The sequence below is a fragment of the Maniola hyperantus genome, chromosome 13 (genome assembly GCF_902806685.2).
Source record: "Maniola hyperantus chromosome 13, iAphHyp1.2, whole genome shotgun sequence".
In the NCBI taxonomy this organism is placed as follows: Eukaryota; Metazoa; Arthropoda; class Insecta; order Lepidoptera; family Nymphalidae; genus Maniola; species Maniola hyperantus.
The window spans coordinates 1,736,485-1,762,734 of record NC_048548.1 but is presented as its reverse complement, the minus strand read 5'-3'; the positions used below and the strand labels follow the sequence as shown (position 1 = coordinate 1,762,734).

Genomic DNA, 26,250 nt, shown 5'->3' with positions numbered 1-26,250 from the left:
ACTTTGTTGTCTGTCTGTCTGTCTGTCTGTCTGTCTGTCGGTCTGTCTGTCTGTCTGTCAAGAAACCTACAGGGTACTTCCCGTTGACCTAGAATCATGAAATTTGGCAGGTAGGTAGATCTTATAGCTGACATTTGGGGAAAAATCTGAAAACCGTGAATTTAGGGTTAGATCACACAAAAAAAATTAAATTGTAGTCATGAACTAATAATTAGTATTTTCAACTTTCGAAGTGAGTGACTATTTCAAGTGGGGTATCATATGAAAGGTCTTCACCTGTACATTCTAAAACAGATTTCTATTTATTTTTATGCATCATCGTGCAAAATGTCGAAAAAATACGACTGTGGTACGGAACCCTCATTGCGCGAGCCTGACTCGCACTTGGCCGGTTTTTATTAATTTGCAAAAAAAATAACGTAATACCAAACGTCAGTACGCGTTGTTCACACTTCACACATCACGCATCTCGTTCGAGAGTAAGTATATTATATCCCGCTCAAAAATGTTGATAAAAATAGCTTCACATAAAGACGAAAAATTTGCTAGTAATCGATAAACTCTGAAAATTCTTTCACGATTGAAAAGTCACTTCATCCAGAATTATTAATATAGAGCATAAATTACATAATAATACATAATATGTACTCCGAATGAAGTCGCGGGCAAAACTTAGTGTACCTAACGATTTTAATTTATTATTATTATTAATAATATTATTATTATTATTTGTTTTTTATTTTAGTTTATTTTGTTGTTGTTGTGTATTGAGGATTGATCTCTGAAGCGTTCAATTCGCTGCAGCGATCAATCCTTAATCTGAGTATAAGTTAGAATATAAGTTTACATACATAAGTACAATTTAATACGTAGATTCTAGTTATTTTTAAAGAGCGCCAGCTCGCCAACAAACTGGCTCACCAGTTTGGCGAGAAAATAATAATGTAAATATTTGGCGTACCTACGCTTGTTATAAAAATTAAAAAAAATTAAAATAACATAAAGGTATTATTCCGCTCAAGCTTCCAACTAGCACCACAGTTCCTAGTCATAAAAGCGCAATGCATCTGACCGCATCATAATGCTGAAGTCAGATGTAATTGAAAAAGATACTCGTCCATACATTATACCGTTTCGGTTTACTTTTTAATGTCATCTCGAGAATTATATGGCTGAGAGATTTCAAGTAGCACGGTTATTTATACTATATGACTGCGAAAATAAAAAGGAGCTTAAGAATTTTATAGTATTTAATGAACATTCGAGTAATATAAGATGTTGATTTCAGAGAAATTTGTTTGACCAACGCAATCTGACAATTCTGACAATCAGTACCTACCCTTAATTATTATAAATGCGAAAGTGTGTTTGTTAGTTTGTGCTTCCTCGTAACGGAGCAACGGATCGGCGTGATTTTTCGCATAGATATAGCTAAAGACTTGGATAGTGACATAGGCTACATTTTACTCAGGGAAATCAAAGAGTTCCTACGGGATTGTAAGACCTAAATTCACGCGGACAAAGTTGGAGCATCAGTTAGTAATCTAAATATATAAAAGGAAAAGCTGACTGACTGACTTACTGATCTATCAATGCACAGCTCAAACCACTGGACGGGTCGGGCTGAAATTTAGCACGCAGATAACTATCAACTATCATATCCGCTAAGAAAGCATTTTTGAATTATAAATACTATCTGTCCCGGCTTACTCACGTGTGTAGTCGACGTTAGCCCGACTAGTTTCGAACCCATACGAAGATACGGAAGATACGGGAAGCGATCGAAATTAGTCGCCACCCGAATTTCAATCGTGACAATGGATGGATGCTACCCTCAGCGTGGAAACCGCTTTTTGACGCTAAGACAAGGGCATCAGTCGTGGGACGGGACACCATTAGCTCCGCGTGCCTGGATTTCGGTGTCGGTTCCAGTGATGAAGAACAGCAGGAACTGTCGGGAGACGATCGGCAGCTGTCTCCCCCCCCACCCCAGCCACCCTCACAACGGGCTCTACGGGCAGCGGCACGTGCGTCCCGCAGTCAAAACCGCGGCGCGGGCGCGGACGGACTCCCTTGAAAAAGGACCCCGTATGGGTTCGAAACTAGTCGGGCTAACGTCGACTACACACGTGAGTAAGCCGGGACAGATAGTATTTATAATGGAAATCACTCACGGTAGTTTAAACGCTAAAATAGCATTTTTGAAAGTGAAATTTCATGAACTAGTAATTTAATATAAACAAATTAAATTAATCGTTTTCACATAACTGCACAAATTAAAGTAGATAATTAATTGGATTAAGCTATCCGGGTCACAGTGGCCATTGCACGTAAAAAGATTACCGTTGTTGGAAACCCGACGTTAATTCCATTAATCTGGTAATTCCATTTATACTACTATGTACTAAAGCAACGAAACAGATGACCTGATTAATTGACGGAGAAGCATAATCTAATTCGTTCATCGATATAAATGACAAGATATGGTCAAGCGAACAAAATTTTTGACGGTTTAGGAACCAAATAAATCAGCGCCACCTCTTAGATACTAAATTGAACGACCCGTTTAAACTGAGGTTGCATTGATGCTAAAGCACCACTGAGTCGGTGCCATTTTGTTTGTTCAATAACCCTGTCCATACGAAGTAATTTATAAGACAATGATTTCGTTATAAATTAGGTAAGAGGCGAATACATTACAAAACAAAAATAACGAAGTAGGTATTGTCGAAGTGTAGTATAGTAGTTAAAAGAATGGCTTCCCACATGCTATTTTAACTCTATGGGTCAACGGTCATATTGTCACGAGATTAAAAGTATGTCCCATATCCTCAAGATAGTGTTAAAACTCTTTGTCAAATCTCGATTAAATCTTCGAGTAGTTGAGGCGTCAAGAGTACCAAACAGAAACACTTTCGATTGTTTAGAGAAAAAAATATTATCTCTGCCTCTGTGAATCGTATTCTTCAATCATTACTAAAGGTGTTGACCCCTATCAGTAAATCACTTAATTGCAAGAGTTTTCTTGATTCCCAGATCCTTATGCATTGCCCCACTTATTGGAAGGCACATAAGTATTGATTAATTTGAAAACAAAGGAATTATGATATTGCTACAATCTATATTGTTGTGATTGACTGAATTTATGGTATTCGTGCTGAAACTGTGCATTAAAGCCAATAGTGAAGGATTGTCAGCCAATCAGAGGTACGGTGCGCGGCCTTTAGAATGACTTTTCGGCTTTTTAGAGCGTTGTCTCTGTCACTTAAACCTACATATATGACGTTTTGTCGGTCTTAACGACAGGGGCAACAATCTACAAATCTGCTATCTCCTTCTAAAGGTCGATGTATGATGATGGTAGAAATTCGCGCGTAATGTGCGATCATAAATCGCTACCTCTTATGCCTTCAATATGAATATGAAACATTGCAAGTACCTATTGTGTTAGATTCATTTGCTAATAAAAGCGCAAGTTTAAATAGCATTGAGTTGGTAAAGTGGCTTTCTAGTACTATACATTGGAACGCTATGTGTATTGAGTAATGTGTGAAAACTCGTGTGAATACGATTTTTCTTTTAATGTGTTGTGTACCTTATAGAGGCACGTGTTATTTTAACATATTGTGACAGTTTTGTATGGTTTGTTTTGCTTATTTTTATAGCTATGAGATTGTAAATAGGAAATCGCTATTTTTCTGCTTAACTTTCTTGAATTAGGCACTTAATAACAAATAGGTCAGTTTTTCTGTTTTTTCGCTAATGGTTTTTAGGTAAGTAGTTATGAGGTGGTAGGTATACGGTGGTAGTCTATGCCTCTATGAACTGCACTATGTCGTGGGCACTTTCGCCCGCGACTTTGTCCACGTGGGCTACATAAATTTCAAACCCCTATTTTACTCCCCTATAGTGGTTGAATTTTCAGAAATCCTACTTAGCGAATGTCTACGTCATAATAGTTATCTGCCTTCCAACCTGCTTTTAACATAATCCGTCCAATTGTTTGAGCTGTTCGTCGATAAATCAGTCAGTCAGTCATCTTTTCTTTTTATATATTTAGGTGACACTTTTTCCTTATCATGAGGTTTTATAGATACAAACACGTTACCTTGGGAAAGACAGCCTGAGATCAGCTCTGAGTTTGGTCAGAAGCTCGCTGGGTGTGCCGAACTGTCGAAGGCTCATTTCGTCCCCCAAGCTGAGACATGGGTTCCTGGAATACAAATAAATAACAGTAGATATAGGTACCAACCTAATGTTGCTGTCTGTCTGTCTGCTGCGTTTTACGGCTGAAATTGAAAAATGAAAAATCTCTATTTTTCTCTTTACCTATATTGCCTTAAAAGTAAAGAACGGTAACAACTGCTTTAGTTAGAAACTGTATTACAGATGTTAACACCCACCTCCAGATTGAGAAATTACAAAAGAAAATTTTGAATATTACTATGAACTCAAGTGAGTAAAATATTTGCATGCCATTGCGTGGCAAATACAGAGATACTATTTAAGTGAATCGTAAAACATCTTTGTTAACCTACATTTAAAGCAAATAAAAGATTGATCGATTGATTGAAAAAAGAACAATCAAGGAATATTATGTTAGATTAATATATTATGTGTAAGTAAGTAATACTAACACATGCTGTCCTATATGAAATTCATGTCATTGTTTGCAGTGGTAAGTTCTGCGTTCTACCTCAGTAATATCTATCTACAGAAATAATGAACCGTCTAATTCCGGCCGAAGCTAAGTAAATCGAGGTGTTATAATTCTGTACCAAGTGACATGGTTTACATTTCAACAAACGGACGTAGACAATTGCTGTTTCGATTGTTAATTCGATACGGATTTGTATTGAGGAGGATCTCTATCTTTCATCCGTAATTCATCATCATCATCGTGTGCCTTCTTCCATACGAAGTTTGGAGGTCATCATGCGAAAAGCTTCTCTATTAAAAGCCGCCTCTTTTAATTTTGGGTAACTAAGCCCTGTCCCCCCTCTTATATCGTCCAACCATTTGCATCTTTGGCGACCTGGAGCCCTTTTGCCTTCAATTCTTCCTTAAAAAACTAATCCTGGAAATGAGATTTGGGCTCCTCTTTGTCCAAAGAAAGCAAGCTTCCTTCGCATGATAGTGGACATGAGTGCTCTGTCTTTGTGGCCCATTTCCAGTACCTTAGTGTTCGGTGTAAAGCTGTTCCAGGTTATCTTGAGCATTTTCCTGTATCCATAATTCATACGATTTATATTTCTTTATCTTCAAATCGTGCGTCTTTTCGTGCATTGTAAGGTGGAGGGCATCAGAGGGAGAGGAAGGTTGCCCATGCGATTAATCTACCAAATTAAGTCTGGTGTGCACAGTCCCTTACATGAGTGTGCCAGGTTATCAGCCAGCAGGGAGAAATGGCGAATGCTTGTCAGACGCACAACATCTGCCCCTGCAAACTTGTCACTTCGTGATGACCACGACCACTCTCCCAGCGTGGTAGACTATGGCCAAACAATTCTCACTATGAGAGGAGACCCGTGCTCTGCAGTGAGCCGGCGATGGTTTGATCATGATCATGATAACTCTCCCAAGAAGGTGACGATGAGGAACTTTTTCTTCATGATGATCACGACTGCCATGGGTTGAAAGTGTTACAAAGAAGAAAAGACCTACCTGAAATCCTTGTTGCCCTGCGTAGGCAGCGTCCTAGCCTTATTCGGGTCTTGTCCAGGGTCCACATCATATAGACTGCCTGTGCCGATCTTCTTTCCCCATTTCTTGAGCGACGTGGCATAGTCCTCTGGGTTGTAGATTGGAGGTCTTTGCTTTTCCTGAAAAATAATTAGATGTTAGATAGATACAGTTTAATCCCACAGGAGCTAATAATATGATTGATGCATTTTTTCCGCAATCGAACTGCAGGTACTCTCAGCGGTAAAGGATAGCACTAGAGACATTTAGTTTACAGATTATGTATAACAGAATTAGACAAAGGAATAGAATAGGTATAGTTGGCGACAGGTCAACATGACAATCCCCCCCCCCCCGGCCTTAGGATCAAGGATAAAACTTTGTATCTAAGTAAACTAGGTAGGTACTATAGAACTAATAAAACTACTAGCAGTAAGACAAAAAAATTTCATCTCGATTCGTGTTTACAGCACATTCATATCCCGTCACAGTGTAACTTTCGCGAATGTATATCGTTTAATTAAGAATGCTGTGGCCACAGTGCGAGCGGATGTTACGATGCGTTTTCATTCGGTTTTTCATGTTTCATTAATGAGTTCTATGAATAACGATGAAATGAGATATTCACGGAAGTAGGAGGTTCACTTATGTGTACCTACTCTGATAAATAAGTACCTATAGTAAGTGACAGGTCGAAATGGTAATCGGGAGGGTTCGCCCCGCTCACCCGGACAGCCCCCGCGACAGGTGCGGGCGAGCGTGGATGACGTTTTTTTTTTTAATTTATTTAATATAATGCACACGTAATATAATAATTTCTATCTCGCTAAACTGCACATCAGTTTATCGGCGAGTTTGCGCTCATAGTGGATTACCTATTATTATTAATTATAAAGTACATTAACTTCACTGTATTCAGTTCACTTCTTTTAGTTTCTTCTTAAGGACTCCTTTGCTGACCTTTTGCTCTATTCTTAACCATTCTACTCTATTGAATATCTTAGGTACTAAGTAGCTGTTTGATCTCTTGCCATAATAGTTTGCTACTCGTTCGTTGCAGGTGTGCGTGCCACAACACAGCAGAGTGAACTAGTGTAAGGGGTTTAATCATTTAATCCTGAATCGACGATGTGTTACCTAGGCTATCGTGACGTGAAATCATAAGAAAAATAGGGCTACATTAGGGCGACCTGCGTCAAATGTACCTACTAACATATTTTGACAACTGCCAGTGAACAACGAATCAGCAACCATCTCCGCCAGGGCCAAATAGCTTTACTATGTTTAGTTTCAGCCCAGTCAATCCCATCTTTGCAGTAAAATCAGACGTCATAGCCAGTGACGTCGAAGCCTCAACGTTTTGTTAGAAGTTCCCTAATGTGTGACTGAAGGGACGACCATGACCGCTCTGTCAAGAGTGTAACGACAAAGAAGAAGAAGAATCCAAATTGGAGCCTCAATAGCTCAACGGTTAAAGGAGCGGACTGAAATCCGGATGGTTGCCGGTTCAAACCCCACCCGTTGCACTATTGTCGTACCTACTCCTAGCACAAGCTTAACGCTTAGTTGGAGGGAAAGGGGAATATTAGTCATCATTGGCTAATATTCTTTAAAAAAAAATTGTTCTCCGCTAAATGTAGCACCACACCGAACTATTAAACTCATCGGAGTCTACGTCGCGAGCATCCATAAACCTAACAATGGAGTTATGACAATAGTTCTAAAGCGGTGAAAGTTTACCACAAACTGTTTAGCGGTTAGTGTCTAGACTAATTTAATAGGTAAGCATGTGAAATTCTCGAAATTCCATATGTCGACCTCCTTGGCGCAGTGGTAAGCCCAGTAGGCTTGTTAGTGGGAGGTCCCGGGTTCGATTCTCGGCTAGGGGTAGGAATTTTATAATTTCTAAATGTCTGGTGGTCCGATGGGCTGCTGATAGGGCGGCTTCGGCTGTGGCTAGTTACCACCCTACCGGAAAAGCGCTCACCACTTTGTCAGAGAGGTCGTCAAAGTAATGTAAAACGTTTATAGTTTTATGTATATTACACGTTTTAATTTGACATTCATAAATTATGAGTAAGCGAACACGAGAACCATTTTGCATGTTAAACGAAATCGCCGATAGAGTTATATCACAGGATTATGTAAATTGGCGAGATATCAACTAGATAAGATATGGGGGCCATAAAAAAGAAAGCCTCTACGATCACGCCATGATAATTTTTATAATATTTTTCCATGTTTGATGTTCATATTATGTTAATTAGATAAAGTGCATTAATTAGTCCCATTCTGTTTTAATCCATATAGGTACTTAATATTCAGAGATAGCTTGCATCCACGAAAAAAACATAATTTATATGAAAGAAATGAAATTTATTTATAAAAACCGGCCAAGTGCGAGTCAGGCTCGCGCAATGAGGTTTCCGTACTACGGTCGTATTTTTTCGACATTTTGCACAATAATTCAAAAACTATGATGCATAAAAATAAATAAAAATCTGTTTTAGAATGTACATGTGAAGACCTTTCATATGATACCCCACTTGATATAGTCACTCACTTCGAAAGTTGAAAATATTAATTATTAGTTCATGACCACAATTTAATTTTTTTTGTGTGATCTAACCCTAAATTCATGGTTTTCAGATTTTTCCCCAAATATCAGCTATAAGATCTACCTACCTGCCAAATTTCATGATTCTAGGTCAACGGGAAGTACCCTGTAGGTTTCTTGACAGACAGACAGACAACAAAGTGATCCTATAAGGGTTCCGTTTTTCCTTTTGAGGTACGGAACCCTAAAAACTACTAGCTGATGCCCGCGACTTCGTCCGCGTGGATTTAGGTTTTTAAAAATCCCGTGGGAACTTATTTTCCGGGATAAAGCATTGCACAGCACATAACTCACACCGTGCAATAATGGTCTACTTAAGTCACTCGTACCGTAATCTCTGCTTAAATTATCACTTAAGTACTTACTAACATTACAGTTTACATCACAATGATCTAAAGCTTATCTAATCAATTAAAGGTAGGTACCTAGTTAGTTATAATTTTTTGTATGGCTACGTCTAGCTTCTGTGCGTTGTAATAACACTATTGTAATTATGTTTCTAGATTCTAATCTGTTGGGATTTGCTTTTTGACAGCGCAGCGGTTCATTTCTAGGGTTGTCACTTTAACATTATTTTCAGAAATATGGTATAATAATACAGTATGGTATAATAATATTGTAAATTGATCACTTGAAAAGTGCAACCGACTTTATCTATCATCATCAACAGCCGAGCAACCGCCGAGTTTCTTGGTAGGAAAGTTCTTCTCGTTAGGAACGGCATTCCGAACCAGTGGTAAATTAAACTAGTTCGATTCAAAAGCACTTTTAAAAGTTTACTTGAATGAAAAAATATTTTTTTCTATTCTATTCAGAAAAATAAGCAAATATTCTATAGAGAAAAAACCGGTCAAGTGTGAGTTGGACTCGCTCACGAAGGGTTCCGTACAATCGTACAAGATTTTATGAGCGATTTAGTAATATTTTTTCCTGAACATATTTTTTTTGTGATGTAACCACAAATATGTTACACTGTTTTCGGATTTTTTCCTTTACTTGTGGCCTATGGCCTAAGCCTTTCTCATTCTGAAACGAGACCCGTGCTCAGAGGGCCGTTGATCACGATGATCATAATGAACTGTATACTGAATTAATATTTTATTAAACAGATACCTGTCGTGTGCTACTACGCAAAAAAAACCAACTATGTTCGCATTATTGCCTTTCTAATGAAATCGGTTTGGGGCACATCAGTTGGATGGTTTCAAAGTCAATAGTGGCTATAGATAGAAACATTGTTTGTGTTTTATATAGAGATGCAAAACATACGTATTTAATAATAGTGAAATTAAAAATAAATAAAATTGGCAGCCCTATTTTCTGTCATTGTAATTGCGAGCTTGATGCAACCAGTGTAATTACATGTAGCAATAAGAAAAGAAAGGTACTTAATCTTGTATTATAAGAAACAATAATCACCATGATTATAATTGGGGCATTGTTTTGGCGCAGCGAAGCGATGTGCAAGCGCAAGTGAGAGGTTCTGGGTTCGATTTCCTGTTGCTACAAAACCCATAATATTACTAATGCAAAAGTTTGCCTGTTTGTCGGTCTCTGTTACCTTTTCACAGGCTCATTCGACATCAGAAATCTGCTAGATCGATTTCATAAAACCTGCCTCAATCAATATTACAATCTCAATTGTTCTGATTGGTTGAATTTGTGCGATTCTTGTTGCAAAAATGCATTGTAGCTAATAGTAAGCGTGCGTCAACCAGTCAGAGGTGATTGCGATCGTGACATTGTAGCTGTCATTCACCCGCAATCATAGATAACAGAAGTTTGAATGTGGCCCTACCGCGGTTGTTTGACAGCTACAATGTCACGATCGCAATCATCTCTGATTGGTTAATGCTCGCTCACTATTGGCCACAATGCATTGTTGCAACAAGAATCGCACAAATTCAGTCAATCAGAACAATTGAGATTGTAATAATGATTGATGCAGGTTTTAGACAATCGCCCTACAGAAGGGCTAGATCGGTCTCTTTGCGGCAGCGTACCGAAACGCTGAATCGCTTGGCGGCACAGCTTTGTCGGTAGGGTGGTAACTAGCCACGCCTGAAGCCTCCCAGCAAACCAGACCATTCGCTACCTTAGAGTCATTTGACATTTTAATCCCTTGACGTGTTTCTACGAAAAAATATTTAAATGTCGCTCATTGAAGCAGCAATGTAGAATCAACTAATGTCAAATAGCTCGGTGGCTATCATCCAGTGTTAGACACTGGGTTAGCGAATCCCACATAGAAAATTTAGAAATTGAGAATTTCCAAATTGTTCCTGCCGGGAACCGAACCTGGAACCTGCCATTTATAAGACCACAGTTCTCACCACTGCGCCAGAGAGGTCGTCAAAATAGATAGGCAAGTGGAAAATTGCATTGGATTTACCGATAGCGTGTCGAAATGCGGCAAGACGGGAGAAAGATACTGAAATCGAGAGCATGCGACTTGCGCGATGGCCGCCACCCCGGCATGCCGGCATGCTTAGCCGGCACGTGATTTTGCGTGCCGGCGTGCCGGGTGCCGTGCGTGGTTTCTTTTGTTCTGTTGCGTTTGATAGAAGCATTAGATCTGACATACAGGTTTTCTGCAAGCAACGTCTAACATGGTATACCTACAGTTTATATGCCTCTATACCTATCTACTACGATCACGAATTCGACACGCTATCTCTAAAAAAACCGGCCTAGTGCAAGTCAGGCTCGCATAACGAGGGTTCCGTACTCCAGTCGTATTTTTTCGACATTTTGCAGTGTAACTCAAAAACTATGATGAATAAAAATAAATAAAAATCTGTTTTAGAATGCACAGGTGAAGCCCTTTCATATGATACCCCATTTGATATAGTTATCTTACTTCGAAAATTGAAAATACTAATTATTAGTTTGTGACCACAATTTAATTTTTTTGTGTGATGTAACCACAAATTCACGGTTTTCAGATTACCTTACCAGACACCTACCTTTCAAATTTCATGATTCTAGGTCAACGGGATGTACCCTCTAGGTTTCTTGACAGACATACGGACAGACAGACAGACAGACAGACAACAAAGTGATCCTATAAGGGTTCCATTTTTCCTTTTGAGGTACGGAACCCTTAGTGTATGAGTTCGTCTCGCACTTGACCGATTTTTCTGTAGTAAGTAATGCGGAACTCATTAACTGTAAAAGATCAGATGATTTTTTACAGTTAATGTAAAAATGTAAAGGTACAATTTACCTAACTAGGTACAATTTAGATAAATTGACGACAACAACTATGAACTCTATGATGACTCTAGAGTTTCAAAAAACTGACTACAACTATACCTAGTTATAAATTACTTACCTATAGTCAAGTTTTTGCCATAAATCAGTAATAAATCGATGATGTTTGAATCTTGTAGACATGAACTTATTTCTAAACTAAGGTATATCTTGCTAGAGCTTTTACTTGTTAGCTTACCTTTGACACAGGTTCTGCACTCCAGCCTCCACAGTTGGCCATCCCTTCTTGTAAAGTCAGCTCACTGTAACAAAGAAAAGAGAAAATTTACTCAATGGCTTTTCAATTAGGCATCAGGAGACACGGTACTGCCTCCGCCAAGACGAGCCAAACAAAGGAAGGGGCACTACGTCCCTTTTCTGGAAGCGTTTCGTCTATGTTCGATGGTTTCGTCGTATTTTTGAAGTCCACTAGAAGTTTGATGACACTAGAAAGCTGAAATTTTCAGGAATATTAATTATCTAGATGAGTCTTGGCAACCGATTTTACATAAAATGTTTTTGGTACAAGTTCTTTAGCGATGTTGCCTTTCACTGGTCAGATTATTTTATGATCATACTCCTGTCGGTACATCGAGTAGGAATCATAAAAGCCAGTGAGCCAGCGAAATCGTGCGGGTACCGTAATACTATAATATAATGCAGCACAAATATAATACAATGTCCGTGCAAACATGCCGGGAACTGTGGCCTAGTGGTTATGACGTCCGCCTCCTGTTCTCAAAAGTGTGAGAAGTCTTGGCTAGTGTGGTGGACTACGACCTAAACTCTTCTCATTTCTAGAGGAGATCTAAGAATGAGAAAATCCCTCTAAGGCTGAGGGTGTGAAAATACTGAGAAGCGTAGACTAGTCACAATAAATACCACGTTGACCAGTATAGATATTAACGGCTTAATTTATGCAAAAAGTCATAAAATGGCTTTATAGCTCCATTAGTTTTACAGACGTGTGTATGCTTGTAAGGTAATCGCCCACTATGGCATAATAATAAATCTAAATAAAGGAAAAGGTGACTGACTGACTGAAAGAAATAACATAATGTTTGGTATGAAAAAAATATAAGTACGGAATTTTAAAAGTCGTAGGACAAAAGTGATGAAGGACATGAATGATAACAATTAAGTGCCGAGATCTTTCTGATATTTTTTATTTAACCCTGTATGTGTAATTTTAAACTATACCAAGCCGGTCCATCACAGCCAATGACAGCCACTTACCGCCACTGACAGCGAATCACCGCCAACAGCAGCCAAACAGCGAATCACAGCCCACCTACCGGACGCCTTTGGTAGGGATACAGCTTTAAAAAGCCATGAGAGCTCATTTCGTGAGTTATTATTGTACGTAACACAGTGTCAGCAAAAACTATGCCAGTTTGTGTTCTAAATATTAGTTAATCGGTAAATTCAGTGTAAGTAGAAATTGTGACAAGTAAATCAATGCAAATTAATAGTGATATAAATAAACAGTAATAAATACATCAGTGTGAGCAAAAACTAATGTGTTGTAAATAGTATTAAATATTTAAGTCACTGATTATTATTGCGATGAATGATTAATAAATAAATTGGAGCGATTATACTGCTTGCTGGTTTTTATTTATCCCACTGCTTCACTATAGTCTGTACCCGTAGTACAAGATTTTACGTCTCACCAAACGAAACCAAATTCGAGAGTCGATTTTTTTTTTTAATTCATTATAGGTGTACGCTTGATCACAATCACACCTGATGGGAAGTGATGATGTGGCCTAAGATGGGACGCGTTTACCTAGAAGATGCCTATTCACTCTTGTTTTAAAGATACCCGGGTTGTAATTGGTAGGAAACACATATCGCGGAAGAGTTAAATACCTATACTTCCGCGTTACAGTAAAATGGACCTAAACAGCCTTGAATTGAAGTCAAATATTCAATGCCACTGATTTTAATTTCGCAATGTTTCCGCTTGGAGCGCTGGCTGTAGAAGTGTAGACAAACTTGAGCTTTAAAACAAGGCATTTGAGATCCAGTTTACTGTAACGTGGAAGTATTTCGACTGTCGAATTTGGTTTGGTTTGGTGAGACGTAAAATCTTGTACTACGGGTACTGTTCACTAACTCTTTGGCGTCTGCATACATTTGAATTACACGCGTCCGCGCGAGCACCCGCGCCCGCCTCCACTCTGATGCGTGTCTCTGACACCCGCAGGCAAATTTATTATTTTGCTTTTATTATATTATTTTTTCAATGTGTTTTTGTTGAATAAAATGTTTTCCATTCTAAGAATAAAATAGAATACCAACTATATTATTGTTATGTTTATTGTAATAAATAAAAATAAATAATTAACACTACATAGATAGCGACACTATGTTAGTGAACAGACTTTACACAAAGTAGCATAGTCTTCAATTATCCAATATCCGCTTCCAATATAATCCATGCAACATTTTGCAGATTCAACATTATAAAAATTTTACATTTTAGGAATTTGAGCCTGAAGGCAATGGGGCCGATTCTCTTGTACACAATCTCTAAACTAAACTAAATTAACAGGTCTAAATCTAGTGCTATCCTTTTCCGCAAGCAACATTATCAAAGGGATAGCAATAGATTTAGACGTGTCATTTTAGTTTAGTTTAGAGATTGTGTACAATGGAATTAGCCACATTATCCTGCTTGCTAATAAGTGGGCAAGTACCCTTAGTTTTGCGAACACTACTAAAAGCTTAACAATGAAATTTCATAGCCTAGCTGGTTGAGCAAAATAATAGAATGCAGCTATAGGACTGTAATTTTTTTTTTCAATAGAGATAGCGAGCAAACGAGCAGGCGGGTCACCCCGCCTATGAACATTTGCAGCACCAGAGGAACTGCCGATGCGTTGCCGGCCTTTTAGGAACTTGTTGGTCCGCCCCTTGAATAACCCCATGTTGTAATCTAGTGGGAACACCGCCGATGGGAGTTGGTTCCACAGTTTGCATGTGCGTGGAAAGAAGGATCTGGCACAGCGGACGGTCGACGTGCACCAGACGCCCAGGTGGTGAGGGTGAAATTGCTTACAGCGGTGTTAATATCATTCTTTCCGATGTGAGATATAGGTATAGTACGCGACAGATCAAGATGGCAATTAGGGTATCAGGCAGGGGGACACCCCGCACAACCGCACGTCAGCCGCGCATTTAATTTTTTTTTTGATTTGTAGATTGCAAAATAATAATAATAATAATAATAGTTTTTATTTACAGGCACAAAAAAGCTTATATAGCTAGTACTTACACATTTAAAAAATTACAATGAAATAAAATTGACATTATAAAATCCCACACTTCATTTTTTTTTTTATAAAGAATATTAGCCAAGTTAATTGCTGACTAATATTCTCCTTTCCCCTCCAACTAAGCGTAAAGCTTGTGCTAGGAGTAGGTACGACAATAGTGCAACGGGTGGGATTTGAACCGGCCACCTTTCGGTTTTCAGTCCACTCCTTTAAACGTTGAGCTATTGAGGCTAGGTTTTGGTAATAATACGCTCCGCTCAACGCCCCGCGCATCTCACCGCGCCTCCCTGCATGAGGTCTTAGTACGGTAAGCAATTTAGCTGGTTCGTGGTACCGTTGTCGCCGCCGGCCCCAACCGCTTAAATCACGGACCATTACCCACATTCAATTCAATATTAGCCTTTCAATAGAGCCTCAATAGCTCAACTGGTAAAGGAGTGGACTGAAAACCGAAAGGTCGACGGTTCAAACCCCGCCCGTTGCACTATTGTCGTACCTACTCCTAGCACAAGCCTGACGCTTAGTTGGAGAGAAAAGGGGAATATTAGTCGTTTAACATGGCTTATATTAAAAAAACACAAATTTACTGATACTTACCATCTCTCTCTAGCTGATGCCCGCGACTTCGTCCGCGTGGATTTACGTTTTTCAAAACTCTTTTATTTTCCGGGATAAAAAGTAGCCTATGTGTTAATCCAGGGTATAATCTATCTCCATTCCAAATTTTAGCCAAATCCTTCCAGTAGTTTTTGCGTGAAGGAGTAACAAACATACACAAACACACACACACACACACACACACTCACACATACAAACTTTTGCCTTTATAATATTAGTGTGAAGTGTGACTAGTAGTTCTAGGTAGGTACCTATAGAGTATACACCCAATCGTAGACTCTACGTTATTTATGATCAATCATAAACGGGTTGTCTAGAATACCATCGATCAACAAAATATAATTCCACTATTCAATATCGGTTAGGAGATAGAAAATGCAATTTTCTGCAACTAGGTAGTTGTGCATAATATAATATTTTACCGCAACTCTATTTACTATTGATTTAAAAGAAAGTGTGCTAAGAAACTGTCGGTCTGTAACTGAGAGATTATCTAGCACTAGCTGATGCCCGCGACTTCGTCCGCGTGAGTTTCAGTTTTTAAGAATCCCGTGGGAACTGGCAACTCTTTGATTTTCTGGGATAAAAAGTAGGCTTTATCCTTCCCCGGGATGTAAGCTATCTCGGTACCATGGATAGGGCCATTGAACAAACAAAATGGTTCCGACTCATTAATGCTAATAGCACCAATGCCACCTCAGTGACGTCTGGATTTCAAACGGGTCGTTCATTAGTATCTAAGAGGTGGCGCTGATTTATTTAGTTCCAAAAAAGTGAAAAATTTTGTTCGCTTGGGCCTATCTTATCATTTATATCGATGTCTGTACCATATTTTGTCAAAATCGGTTAAACGGATGAGCCGGTGAAAGGCTAGACAGACAGACGGACAGACAGACAGACATACACACTTTCTGGTATACCGTATAATGATTTCAAAATCCTGCCTATTTAACTGGTTTAATAAATAGTCGAGTAAAAGGTATGAGAGGCTAGTCCTATGAAGGGCTTCTGCCAATGAATCTGGACTATTTTAATATAAAATTCCACTCACACCTTCGGGAGTATACTCTATAGGTACCTAGTGTTTTGTCACAGAGTAAAAAACGTACAGTGAGGACGACGTTAAGAAAGAAAGAAAAACGTTCTTAAATTGTGCCACACATCAAAATAAAAATAAAATAAAGTAAAAATATTTTTTATTCAATTAAACTTTTACAAGTATTTTTGAATCGTCAGAGGCATCTACCACTGGTTCGGAATACCTTTCCTACTTTCGAGAAGAACCAACAAGAAATAAAAGACTCGACGACTCAGTTTAAAATGCGTCGAGTATAGTCGTAACTCGTACCCGTCGACCGACTGTATGAAGAATTTAGGCTGTGGTGTTGCCACGTATTTGGTATTCAAATATATTCTGGTGCAATATAATATTATAATGCATGTTGTGTTGTTATAGTATGGGAATTTCCTTGGTGGTATTCTGGGTACGGCGTGAGAATGAATGGGGTGCCATTGTTTTACGAGTATAGTTATAGTGGCGTGAAACTTATCGATTTTATCGATATCGAATACAAACTGTGATACTACAGTAAGTACTTGATACTACAATAGGTAAATAGAGAGGTATGAGTGGTTACAATTTTATCGATATCCCGTCTACTACGGCCAATAATTAATTAATGAAAACCGTAACATTTTTCATATGCTTATTGATTTAATTATTTATTGGTATTGCTCGGTGTTTTGTGTCTCTTTGATACAAGATTGCATCTTACATACATATTTACACATACAAGGATACGAGATTTTAAGGTCGCTAAATAATAAAATAAGAATTACTTAATAGAAAATATACACCCAGTTGCACAATTTATTTCATTTTTCTTAATAAGTTAATTTTTTTACGAGAATTTGAATGTTTGCTTTTTCAAGAAATCAAAGTTCAAGGTAGCGTCGTTGCTTGGTCTGATTTCTATAAATATTGCAATTTGCGAGGTTTTTATGAGCATCTGTTTCAGAATTTATCAATGGCTTGACAGGCATAGCGGACACGGTACCAAAACTAATCATGTTAATAATGCTATAATGTTTACATTTTTAAAGAAAATTCTCTTTTTGTTATCATCAATGACAAAAGTCACTCGGGATACCTACTTTTCATTTCAACAAAATGTTACTATTTTGCTAGAAAAAGGACAAAAATAAATTTTAAATTAACAATTTAAAACTTTAGTGCTTCTTACAAATTTAAACACTTATAACGCTCAAGACTGGCACGTAGTCACGAGGTTTGACCGTTTTAAATTACTAATATAATTACGTTTGTTATCTAAATATATAAAAGGAAATGGTGACTGACTGATTGACTGACTGACTGACTGACTGACTGACTAACTGATCTATCAACGCACAGCTCAAACCACTGGACGGATCGAGCTGAAATTTGGCATGCAGGTAGCTATTATGACGTAGGTATCCACTAAGAAAGGATTTTTGAAAATTCAACCCCTAAGGGGGTGAAATAGGGGTTTGAAATTTGTGAAGTCCACGTGGACGAAGTCGCGAGCATAAGCTAGTTAATAATATATTGCTAAGAAAAAGATGCAAATACTCTAAAATTTAATTGCCATCAGAAGCAGTACCAGTGTATTTGTTAGCTTGAAACTCGAAAATTAATTTTTTTTTAGGAACCCGAAAGTAAAAACTCCTTAGATTTGGTTAGAAAAGTCACACTTAATTTTAGGAGCTTTTTCCTGAAGTTTTGCTTTTATCGATACAATATCGATAACAATGTGGGTACAACATTATCGTTTACTAAGATCAAGGACCGTGATATACGATTACTCACGTAGGGCAGACCATCGGTCGGTGTGATACAGACAAACAAAAGAATTAAGTTGTTAATTAAGTTAACAGAAAAGGACCGACATAATACATGCACTTGTAAAGAACAGCTGATAATTATCTTACTAATTATACTAAAACTGGTGATGGCCTTGTGGTTAAGGCGTCGGCCTTTGGGAAGTCGAGTGTTCGACTCCGGGCACATTTAACTCTACCTTTATTTATTTAATATTTTAATATTAAAAGAGCTCTTGCCACCATAAATATTCCTGCGCTCATTGAGCCGGCAGGGATTAGTCGGGATGATGGCAAGAGACCTGATGGATTGACGCTGGTTCCCTGGGAACGGGGACGGGCGCTAATGTGGGACGCAACTTGCGTTGACACATTGGCCCCGTGTCATATCAGGAAGACAGCATCAAGACCGGGAGCCGCAGCAGAAACAGCTGAAAACGGCAAGCGGCGCAAGTATGCCTCTCTTATAGAGAGTTACATTTTTGTGCCGTTTGCCGTGGAGACCCTGGGGCCATGGGGTCTTAGTGCTAAAAAAAATTTACGAGACATTTCACCGCGATTAATAGCCTCATCTGGTGACAGAAGGGCTGGCTCATTTTTTGCGCAACGGATCAGCCTGGCTGTCCAGCGCGGAAATGCAGCCAGTATTCTTGGCACCATTCCACGCGGTCATGATTTATATAGTAATTAGATAAGGCTAGCTAAAAAAAAATGTGAAATTTATTTAATTTTCAATATTGATTAAAAGGTAGGTACATAGTGTTACATCTTGTCTGTACGGAACCCTTCGTGTGCGAGTTTGACTCGCTCTTGACCGGTTTTTCAGGTTCAGTACCACAAAAGGAAAAAAGGAACCCCTAGGCCTATAGGATCACTTTATTATCTGTCTGTCTGTTTGTCTGTCAGGAAACCTATATATAGGGTAGGTACTTCCCGTTGACCTAGAATCATGAAATTTGACAGGAAGGTAGGTCTTATAGCAGATATTATGAGGGGAAAAATCTGGAAACCGTGAATTTGTGGATACATCACAAGAAAAAAATTAAAATGTGTTCACGAACAAAATATTGCTATTTTCAACTTTCAAAGTAAGATTAGGTACTATACCAAGTGGGGTACAATATGAAAGGGCTTTACTTGTACATTCTAAAACAGGTTTTTATTTATTTTTAGGCATAATAGTTTTTAAATTATCGTGCAAAATGTCGATAAAATATGATTGTTGTACGGAACCCTCAGTGCTAATCGTTACTTAAGATTGAGTTAAAACGAGACAGGTTTATGTGAGAGATATAGCTCTGTCTCGTTTTAACTAAACTAAGTAACAATAAAGCGACTCTGAGTACGGCTGTATGTCTTGCTAAGTTAAGTTTTAGTCAACCTACGCTAAAGTTACAAAGTAGCAAACCTCAGATATCCACGAAGTATGTGCTTATTACGATACAATCTAAGCACATTACTCGCACCATAATTAAATATCGTTGCCAATAAACTAGCGGGATTTTTATCTTGCATCGAAGAACGCATACTATACCGCGATAGAGGTAGTCACAGAAATTAGAACAAGTAATAGAAGTTTAGGGTAGACTGAGCTACGAGAGCGCGACGCGCGACAGCGACACACGACACTTGGGATTCGATATTTGCGCACTAATTCTTTGTATAGAAACTTGCTTATGCTCGCGACTTTATCCGCGTGGACTACACAAATTTCAGACCCGAATTTCACCCCCGTAGGGGTTGAATTTTCAAAAATCCTTTCTTAGCGGAGGCCTACGTCGTAATAGCTATCTGCATCATGCCAAATTTCAGCCCAATCCGTCCGGTAGTTTGAGCTGTGCGTTGATAGATCAGTCAGTCACTCACCTTTTCCTTTTATTTAAGACTAGCTGTTGCCCGCGACTTCGTTCGATCTGTACTTAGTCTCCGTAACAACATACCATTTCTATGTATTACTTTATTAAAGTTATTTGAGCAATAATCCTTTAAACTTTAAAGCAAATGGCTCAGCAAGATTAGCATGACATTTAAGGTATTCTAGACTATTAATTCTTATAATTTTCTTAGAAATAAATTTATCTTTTGTCGGCTTCTCCAGCGGCATTGTTGTTCCCTAGATATACCAATCTATCTAGCTTATGGCCGCGACTTCGTCCGCGTGGACTATACAAATTTTAAACCGCCCGCCCTTTTGTATTGAATAGTATAAAAAGCCCAATCTGTCCAGTAGTTTGAGCTGCGCATTGATTTTTCTTTTATATATTTAGACGATAAGTCACTTAGATATACCTACCAAAATCATCCTGGATTTGATTCTTATTTGAATTATTTATTTATTACGATTTTTTAAATTTTCTTCTTTAGATGGGTTAAAACTTAAAAGTGATGGGAGACTTTTCAATATTTTCCTGACTGCTATAACCTACCTATGAAAAAGAACCGAAAGAAAGAAGAAATGGAATAAACACCCAGACGGCAAACATGATGCAGAATAAATCGCATTCGCGCGAAATTTGTTTGACGTGAGCTACTCACAAATTAGTCATTATTTTGACGAATTTCTAAAAACTGGACACTTTCAAGTAAACATTTTTATATAAACCTGTGAAGATGATATTGCTAGGGGACGAAATTTGAATGCCATAAGTCTACTTTGTCGCATTAGTTTACAAATTGTGAAAAACCAAATTAAATTTGAATTTCGCGGGCAGACCGTGTCTTTCACCTTAAGTAATTAACCCTAGCTGCCCCCCAATTGTGTAAGAATAACCATTTCATGGCTATCGTAATCGTCAAGAATTCTGTCCTTTTAATTGGCTGTGAAAAAATGTAAACAGCGAATCAACCAATCAAAGGGCAGAATTTCTTGACGATCGCGATAGCCATGAAATGGTTATTCTTACACAATTGGGGGGCTGGTCTGTAGTGGGCACTTACTCTATATTAGCGTAAACAAGGCACTAAGCGCCACTCAAACCTGCTCCTTAGTACATCGAGCAGCTCCTGTGTTCAAACAGGACGCCATGTTACACTGGTTTGCGTCGTGTCACGGTGATAAGTGATAATAATGTTATATTATGAGCGATAACTATAGTCCGTAGATTGTGGCTACGAAGACTAGTTTGTTGGCGACATGCTTTCCTTTAACATCCTGCTTTTCCACTAAGCCTCTATCTTCTTATTTGTGGAGTATGATTATAACTACCTTTTGGAGTATCTACCATCTTTCTTTCAACTATATTTCAGGTTTTAATGTCTGTAAAGTAACTTAAATACTTAACAATGATGGCAAAAGTGAAGTAACAAATCTTTTTTGTTAAATAAAAATGGCGACCAAACAAGCAGGCGGGTCACCTGATGTTAAGTGATTACCGACGTCCAGGAACATTTGCAGTACCAGAGGAACCATCAATGCGTTGCAGGCCTTTCAGGAATTAGTTGTTCCGCCCACGTAACAGAAAAAGTGTTTTTTCTGTTCCGTGGCTCCGCCCCTCTATTTTAAGCTTACTCTATTTTTTTTTGAAAGTTTGAATGTTTGGATGTTTGTTACCTACTCTTTCAAGCCACAATTACTGAACCTATTTAGCTGAAGTTTTGAATGGAGAAAGCTTATATCCTGAATTAACAATTCATTTATTGGAAAATCTATAAGATTTTATAATAAGCTTCCAGAAGACATATTGGAGATGTCTCTCAACAAGTTCAAAGTTTTCATAAAACGTAAACTAATTGAAAAATCCTATTACAATGTAAAGGATTATTTAAATGATAAGCAAACTTGGGAATGAGTTGCTTAACGGATTGTGATAGTTCTAATAAGTTTCAATAATTTTGTAAAGTGGTGATAATAAAAAGAATACCCGGCTGAGTTTGTTGTGGGCTCTTCTCAGACCTGGGCGCGTTTGGAACCCTCGTAGCTTTAGTTTTAAGTTTGCGAAATAATTATCACCACTATATCTTAGAAATCCAACATCTGACTTTCAAAAAGAGTTATTAATTACCTATTTTGAATAAATCATTTGACTTTGACTTTGACTTTGACTTAACACATAAGCTTTTTATCCCGGAAAATCAAAGTTTTCGCGTGATCACTAAATAAACAATATGGCACTACGGTCAAAAATCTCTTTGCACCATTGAACCTATTCACTAGACAGGACGACGTGCCATACCGGATTTTTTTTAAAGTGTGTAAATATAAAGTGAGAATTTGATTCCATGGTACTTTGTCATCCGAGGACAATAACACAAGGAACTTGCAATAAACGGACGAAATTTATGGCAGCTTGGGAAACATGATTTTTTAAAGAATATTAGCCATTTAGCTATTAGCTTAGAAACTAAGCGTCAGGCTTGTGCTAGGAGTAGGTACGACAATAGTGCGGGGTTTGAACCGCCGACCTTTCGGTTTTCAGTCCACTCCTTTACCCGTTGAGCTATTGAGGCTCTTATTTAGCTTGGTTCAGTACAGCCATTCTTTACATTTATTTTACTGATACTGCCGTCGGTTATGAAACAGATAAACGACAACACACCCAACTTGAACCTGACATAAAACATCTATCTGCTACAACGATCTCCACTAGTATCCAGTGTCCACGGCCAACCGGACCGGTTGCATTACGGGCTATTAATTAACAACTTATATAACTTATGTAATAGAATCTTCATATTAGGTATATGCATCGATCGTTCTCGGTAGAAACAGTCTGTATCTAGCTGTTAGTTTTTGCTTTGACACTAACCGGACATGACAGAAGCCTGGAACAAAGGAAGCATTTTTTTTAGGGTACCTTAAAAGGAAAAACGGTACCCTTATAGCATCACTTTGTTGTATGTCTGTCTGTCTGTCAAGAAAGGTTTTTTTTTTTTACAATTTTGGCAACTCATCCATCGCTGGCTTCTTAAGTCTAATAACTTGTAGCTCATATTTCTAAGACTTGACAAGTTTGCGAGTTAGGTAAATACTTGGCCATCCGGTAACACTTTCACTACAATTTAAACTAAGCGATTACTTTCTTGGTTAAGTGCAGGTTGTGATAATTGCCGGTGTCACGGTGTGGTATTGGTTTCCATTGCTAATGGCCATTTCTTTTAATTACTGTGTAATTGATCGGTAATTTATCAGTGGCACAGGTTTTGAAGCCAGGGTAGGCATTATTCGATTAGGTCTTAATTTTTTTTTGTTTTTTTTTTAAATGAATAAACACACTTGGACAATGTCTCCATGTTTCAGTGAGAGTAGCATTTAAAATGAAATATTAAAATAAAAAAATTCGGATAACAAATAAAGAGTGTTTTGTAGAGAATTAGTAGGTGTTTTATTTGCAATACATATATCGCGAACTTTTACAAAGTATAGGATTTTTAGGGTTCCGTGAAGGAACCCTAAAAATCCTATAAAAGAAAAACGGAACCCTTATAGGATCACTTTGTTGTCTGTCTGTGTCAGTCTGTCAAGAAACCTACAGGGTACTTCCCGTTGATTTAGAATCATGAAATTTGACAGGTAGGTAGGTCTTATAGCTGGCAAAAGGGGAAACATCTGAAAACCGTGAATTTAGGGTTACATCACACAAAAAAAATTAATTGTGGTCATGAACTAATAGTTAGTATTTTCAATTTTCGAAGTAAGATGACTATATCATATGGTAGGGATTCTGTGCATTCTAAAACAGATTTTTATTTATTTTTATGCATTGAATTATCGTGCAAAATGTCGAAAAAATACCACTGTAGTTACGGAACTGTCGATGCGCGAGCCTGACTCGCACTTGGCCGGTTTTTTTTCACGTTTTTATTTGTGACTAGCTTATGCCCGCGACTTCGTCCGCGTGGAGTACCTAAACAAATTTTAAACCCCTATTTTACACCCTTAGGGTTGATCTTTAACAATGAAATTTTAACATGAGCTTAATAAAATATGTCATACCTACTACAAATTTCGCGATTCTAACTTCAAAACTGACAGACTTTCATACAAACTTCAAACCCCTATTTTACCCCTTTAGGGGTTGAATTTTGAAAAATCCTTTCTTAGCGGACGCCTACGTCACAATAGCTATCTGCATGCCGAATTTCAGCGGGATCCGTCCAGTAGTTTGAGCTGTGCGTTGATAGATCAGTGAGTCAGTCAGTCAGTCACCTTTCAGTATATATATAATAGATATCATACCAGTAATCATCAGTATCACCCGTCTTCTTTTTTGCTAGCGTTATGGTTACAGCCTCTATAAATGTACCTACTTAATATCATCATGACTATGTTCTATTAGTGTGGAAAGTAGATATTTACAATAAGGAGAAAAAACGCAAATTCTAACCCTTTCTTTGTCCTGCACAACCGGCGAGCTGAGCTCAGTATAAAAATAGCAATTCCCCGGTGTTTTTATCAAAGAATCTCAGCTATTACGAGTATAACGACGCAATGTAAGTAACAAGCCGTGACCGGAAACGCGTTGTCGCAGCGACGTGTAATGACGTCACAACCGGTCCCTAGAACCTATATTTTATCCCTTTATTTGTCCCGCGCCTTGTAGGGTTAGTATAAGATTTTAGATCTCGCCAACGTTGTTAGACATCGAGCGTCGAAAATCGAAATACAAGAACATCAGAGCAAAATGGTTATAAAGAATGATGCTTTTTTTATTTATTCATTCAGATACAAGTTATTCCTTGACTGCAATTTCACCTGGTGGTAAATGATGATGTAGTCTAAGTGATGGTAGCGGGCTAACTTGGAAGATATACACCGCATCGTGCAGAAACGCTAACTTCCCCTGTAAGAAATCGATCCCAAGACCACAGCGCTCACCACTGCGCCAGGGAGGTCGTCACAATTTTGTTTCGATGTTCTATGTTCTATTAACGTTTACGAGTTATTCAAAGTCATACTAGTACAACATACATTAGAGCCTCAATAGCTCAACCGGTATAGGAGTGGACTGAAAACCGAAAGGTCGACGGTTCAAACCCCGCCCGTTGCACTATTGTCGTACCTACTCCTAGCACAAGCCTGACGCTTAATTGGAGAGGAAAGGGGAATATTAGTCATTTAACATGGCTAATATACTTTGAAAAAAAATATACTAACCCCTAATGCGTGTTACTCGCGACTTCAAAGAAATGAGCATGCAGCTAAGGCATAAAGATTTCTACAAGCCAACAAGCGAAACCTTTTTGTTTACGAGATAAGGAGAGCTAAGAACATGAAGAAGCTCGGCAACTATAATGTAGTACGCGACAGGTCGAGATGGCAATCACGGTGGGGACGCCTCGCATACTCGCACAGCTCCCGCGCTACCCCGGTGCGGGCTAGCGCAGGTGACGTGTGGGTGTGCGGGACGTCCCTCCTCCTCCTACCCCGATTGCGATCTCAGCCTGTCGCGGACTATAGGTATCTCGCAACTTAATGAATTGTTTTTTTTGATCGGTGGGAACTTTTAGATTGAATGCGATCTTAATCAATATGGGCCTGAAATCTCATATGGAGTAATTAATTAATCGACAGAGCACACTTGCAAAGTGGAGTACAAGTTCTCTTTAGGTAACAAAGGAAACTCAACTTTAATTAGAATGTAATTATGGTTGAAATTGAATTAACTGACAACTAAATACGGATTACTGGCAACACTGGTTGGCTGAGTAATATTCTCTCCGTATTTGTTTCAATTAAATATAATTTAAAGTCGTAATTTATCAAATTCTATATCGCAGTACAATAATAATAGTTCAAATTATCACATATAGTGTTTGTGAAGCCTAATAATGAGTGAAAATGTTTGAAGTGACGAAAACAAAATCCGATATGTCATCCACAAACTAACGTAAAAACTTTTAACTTGTGCAGTGAAATCAACAAAAACCTTCAAATACACGATTATATTCAAATGAATCACTGAAATAAAGTGTTAGTGTAACATTTCCACTTGAAATAATGTA

General features: G+C 38.2%; 1 protein-coding gene across 2 annotated transcripts in view; it reads right to left on the bottom strand.

Moving 5' to 3' along the window:
- mwh (multiple wing hairs) overlaps window positions 1-26,250 on the bottom strand; it is a 121,518-nt gene that overhangs the window by 9,649 nt on the left and 85,619 nt on the right. For both annotated transcript variants that reach the window (XM_034974496.2, XM_034974497.2), the window contains 3 exons: window positions 11,751-11,814; window positions 5,665-5,822; window positions 4,109-4,213 (listed from right to left, as the gene is read on the bottom strand). In XM_034974496.2, coding sequence (XP_034830387.1) covers window positions 4,109-4,213; window positions 5,665-5,822; window positions 11,751-11,814 — 327 coding nt within the window. The remainder of the gene's footprint in view (window positions 1-4,108; window positions 4,214-5,664; window positions 5,823-11,750; window positions 11,815-26,250) is intronic.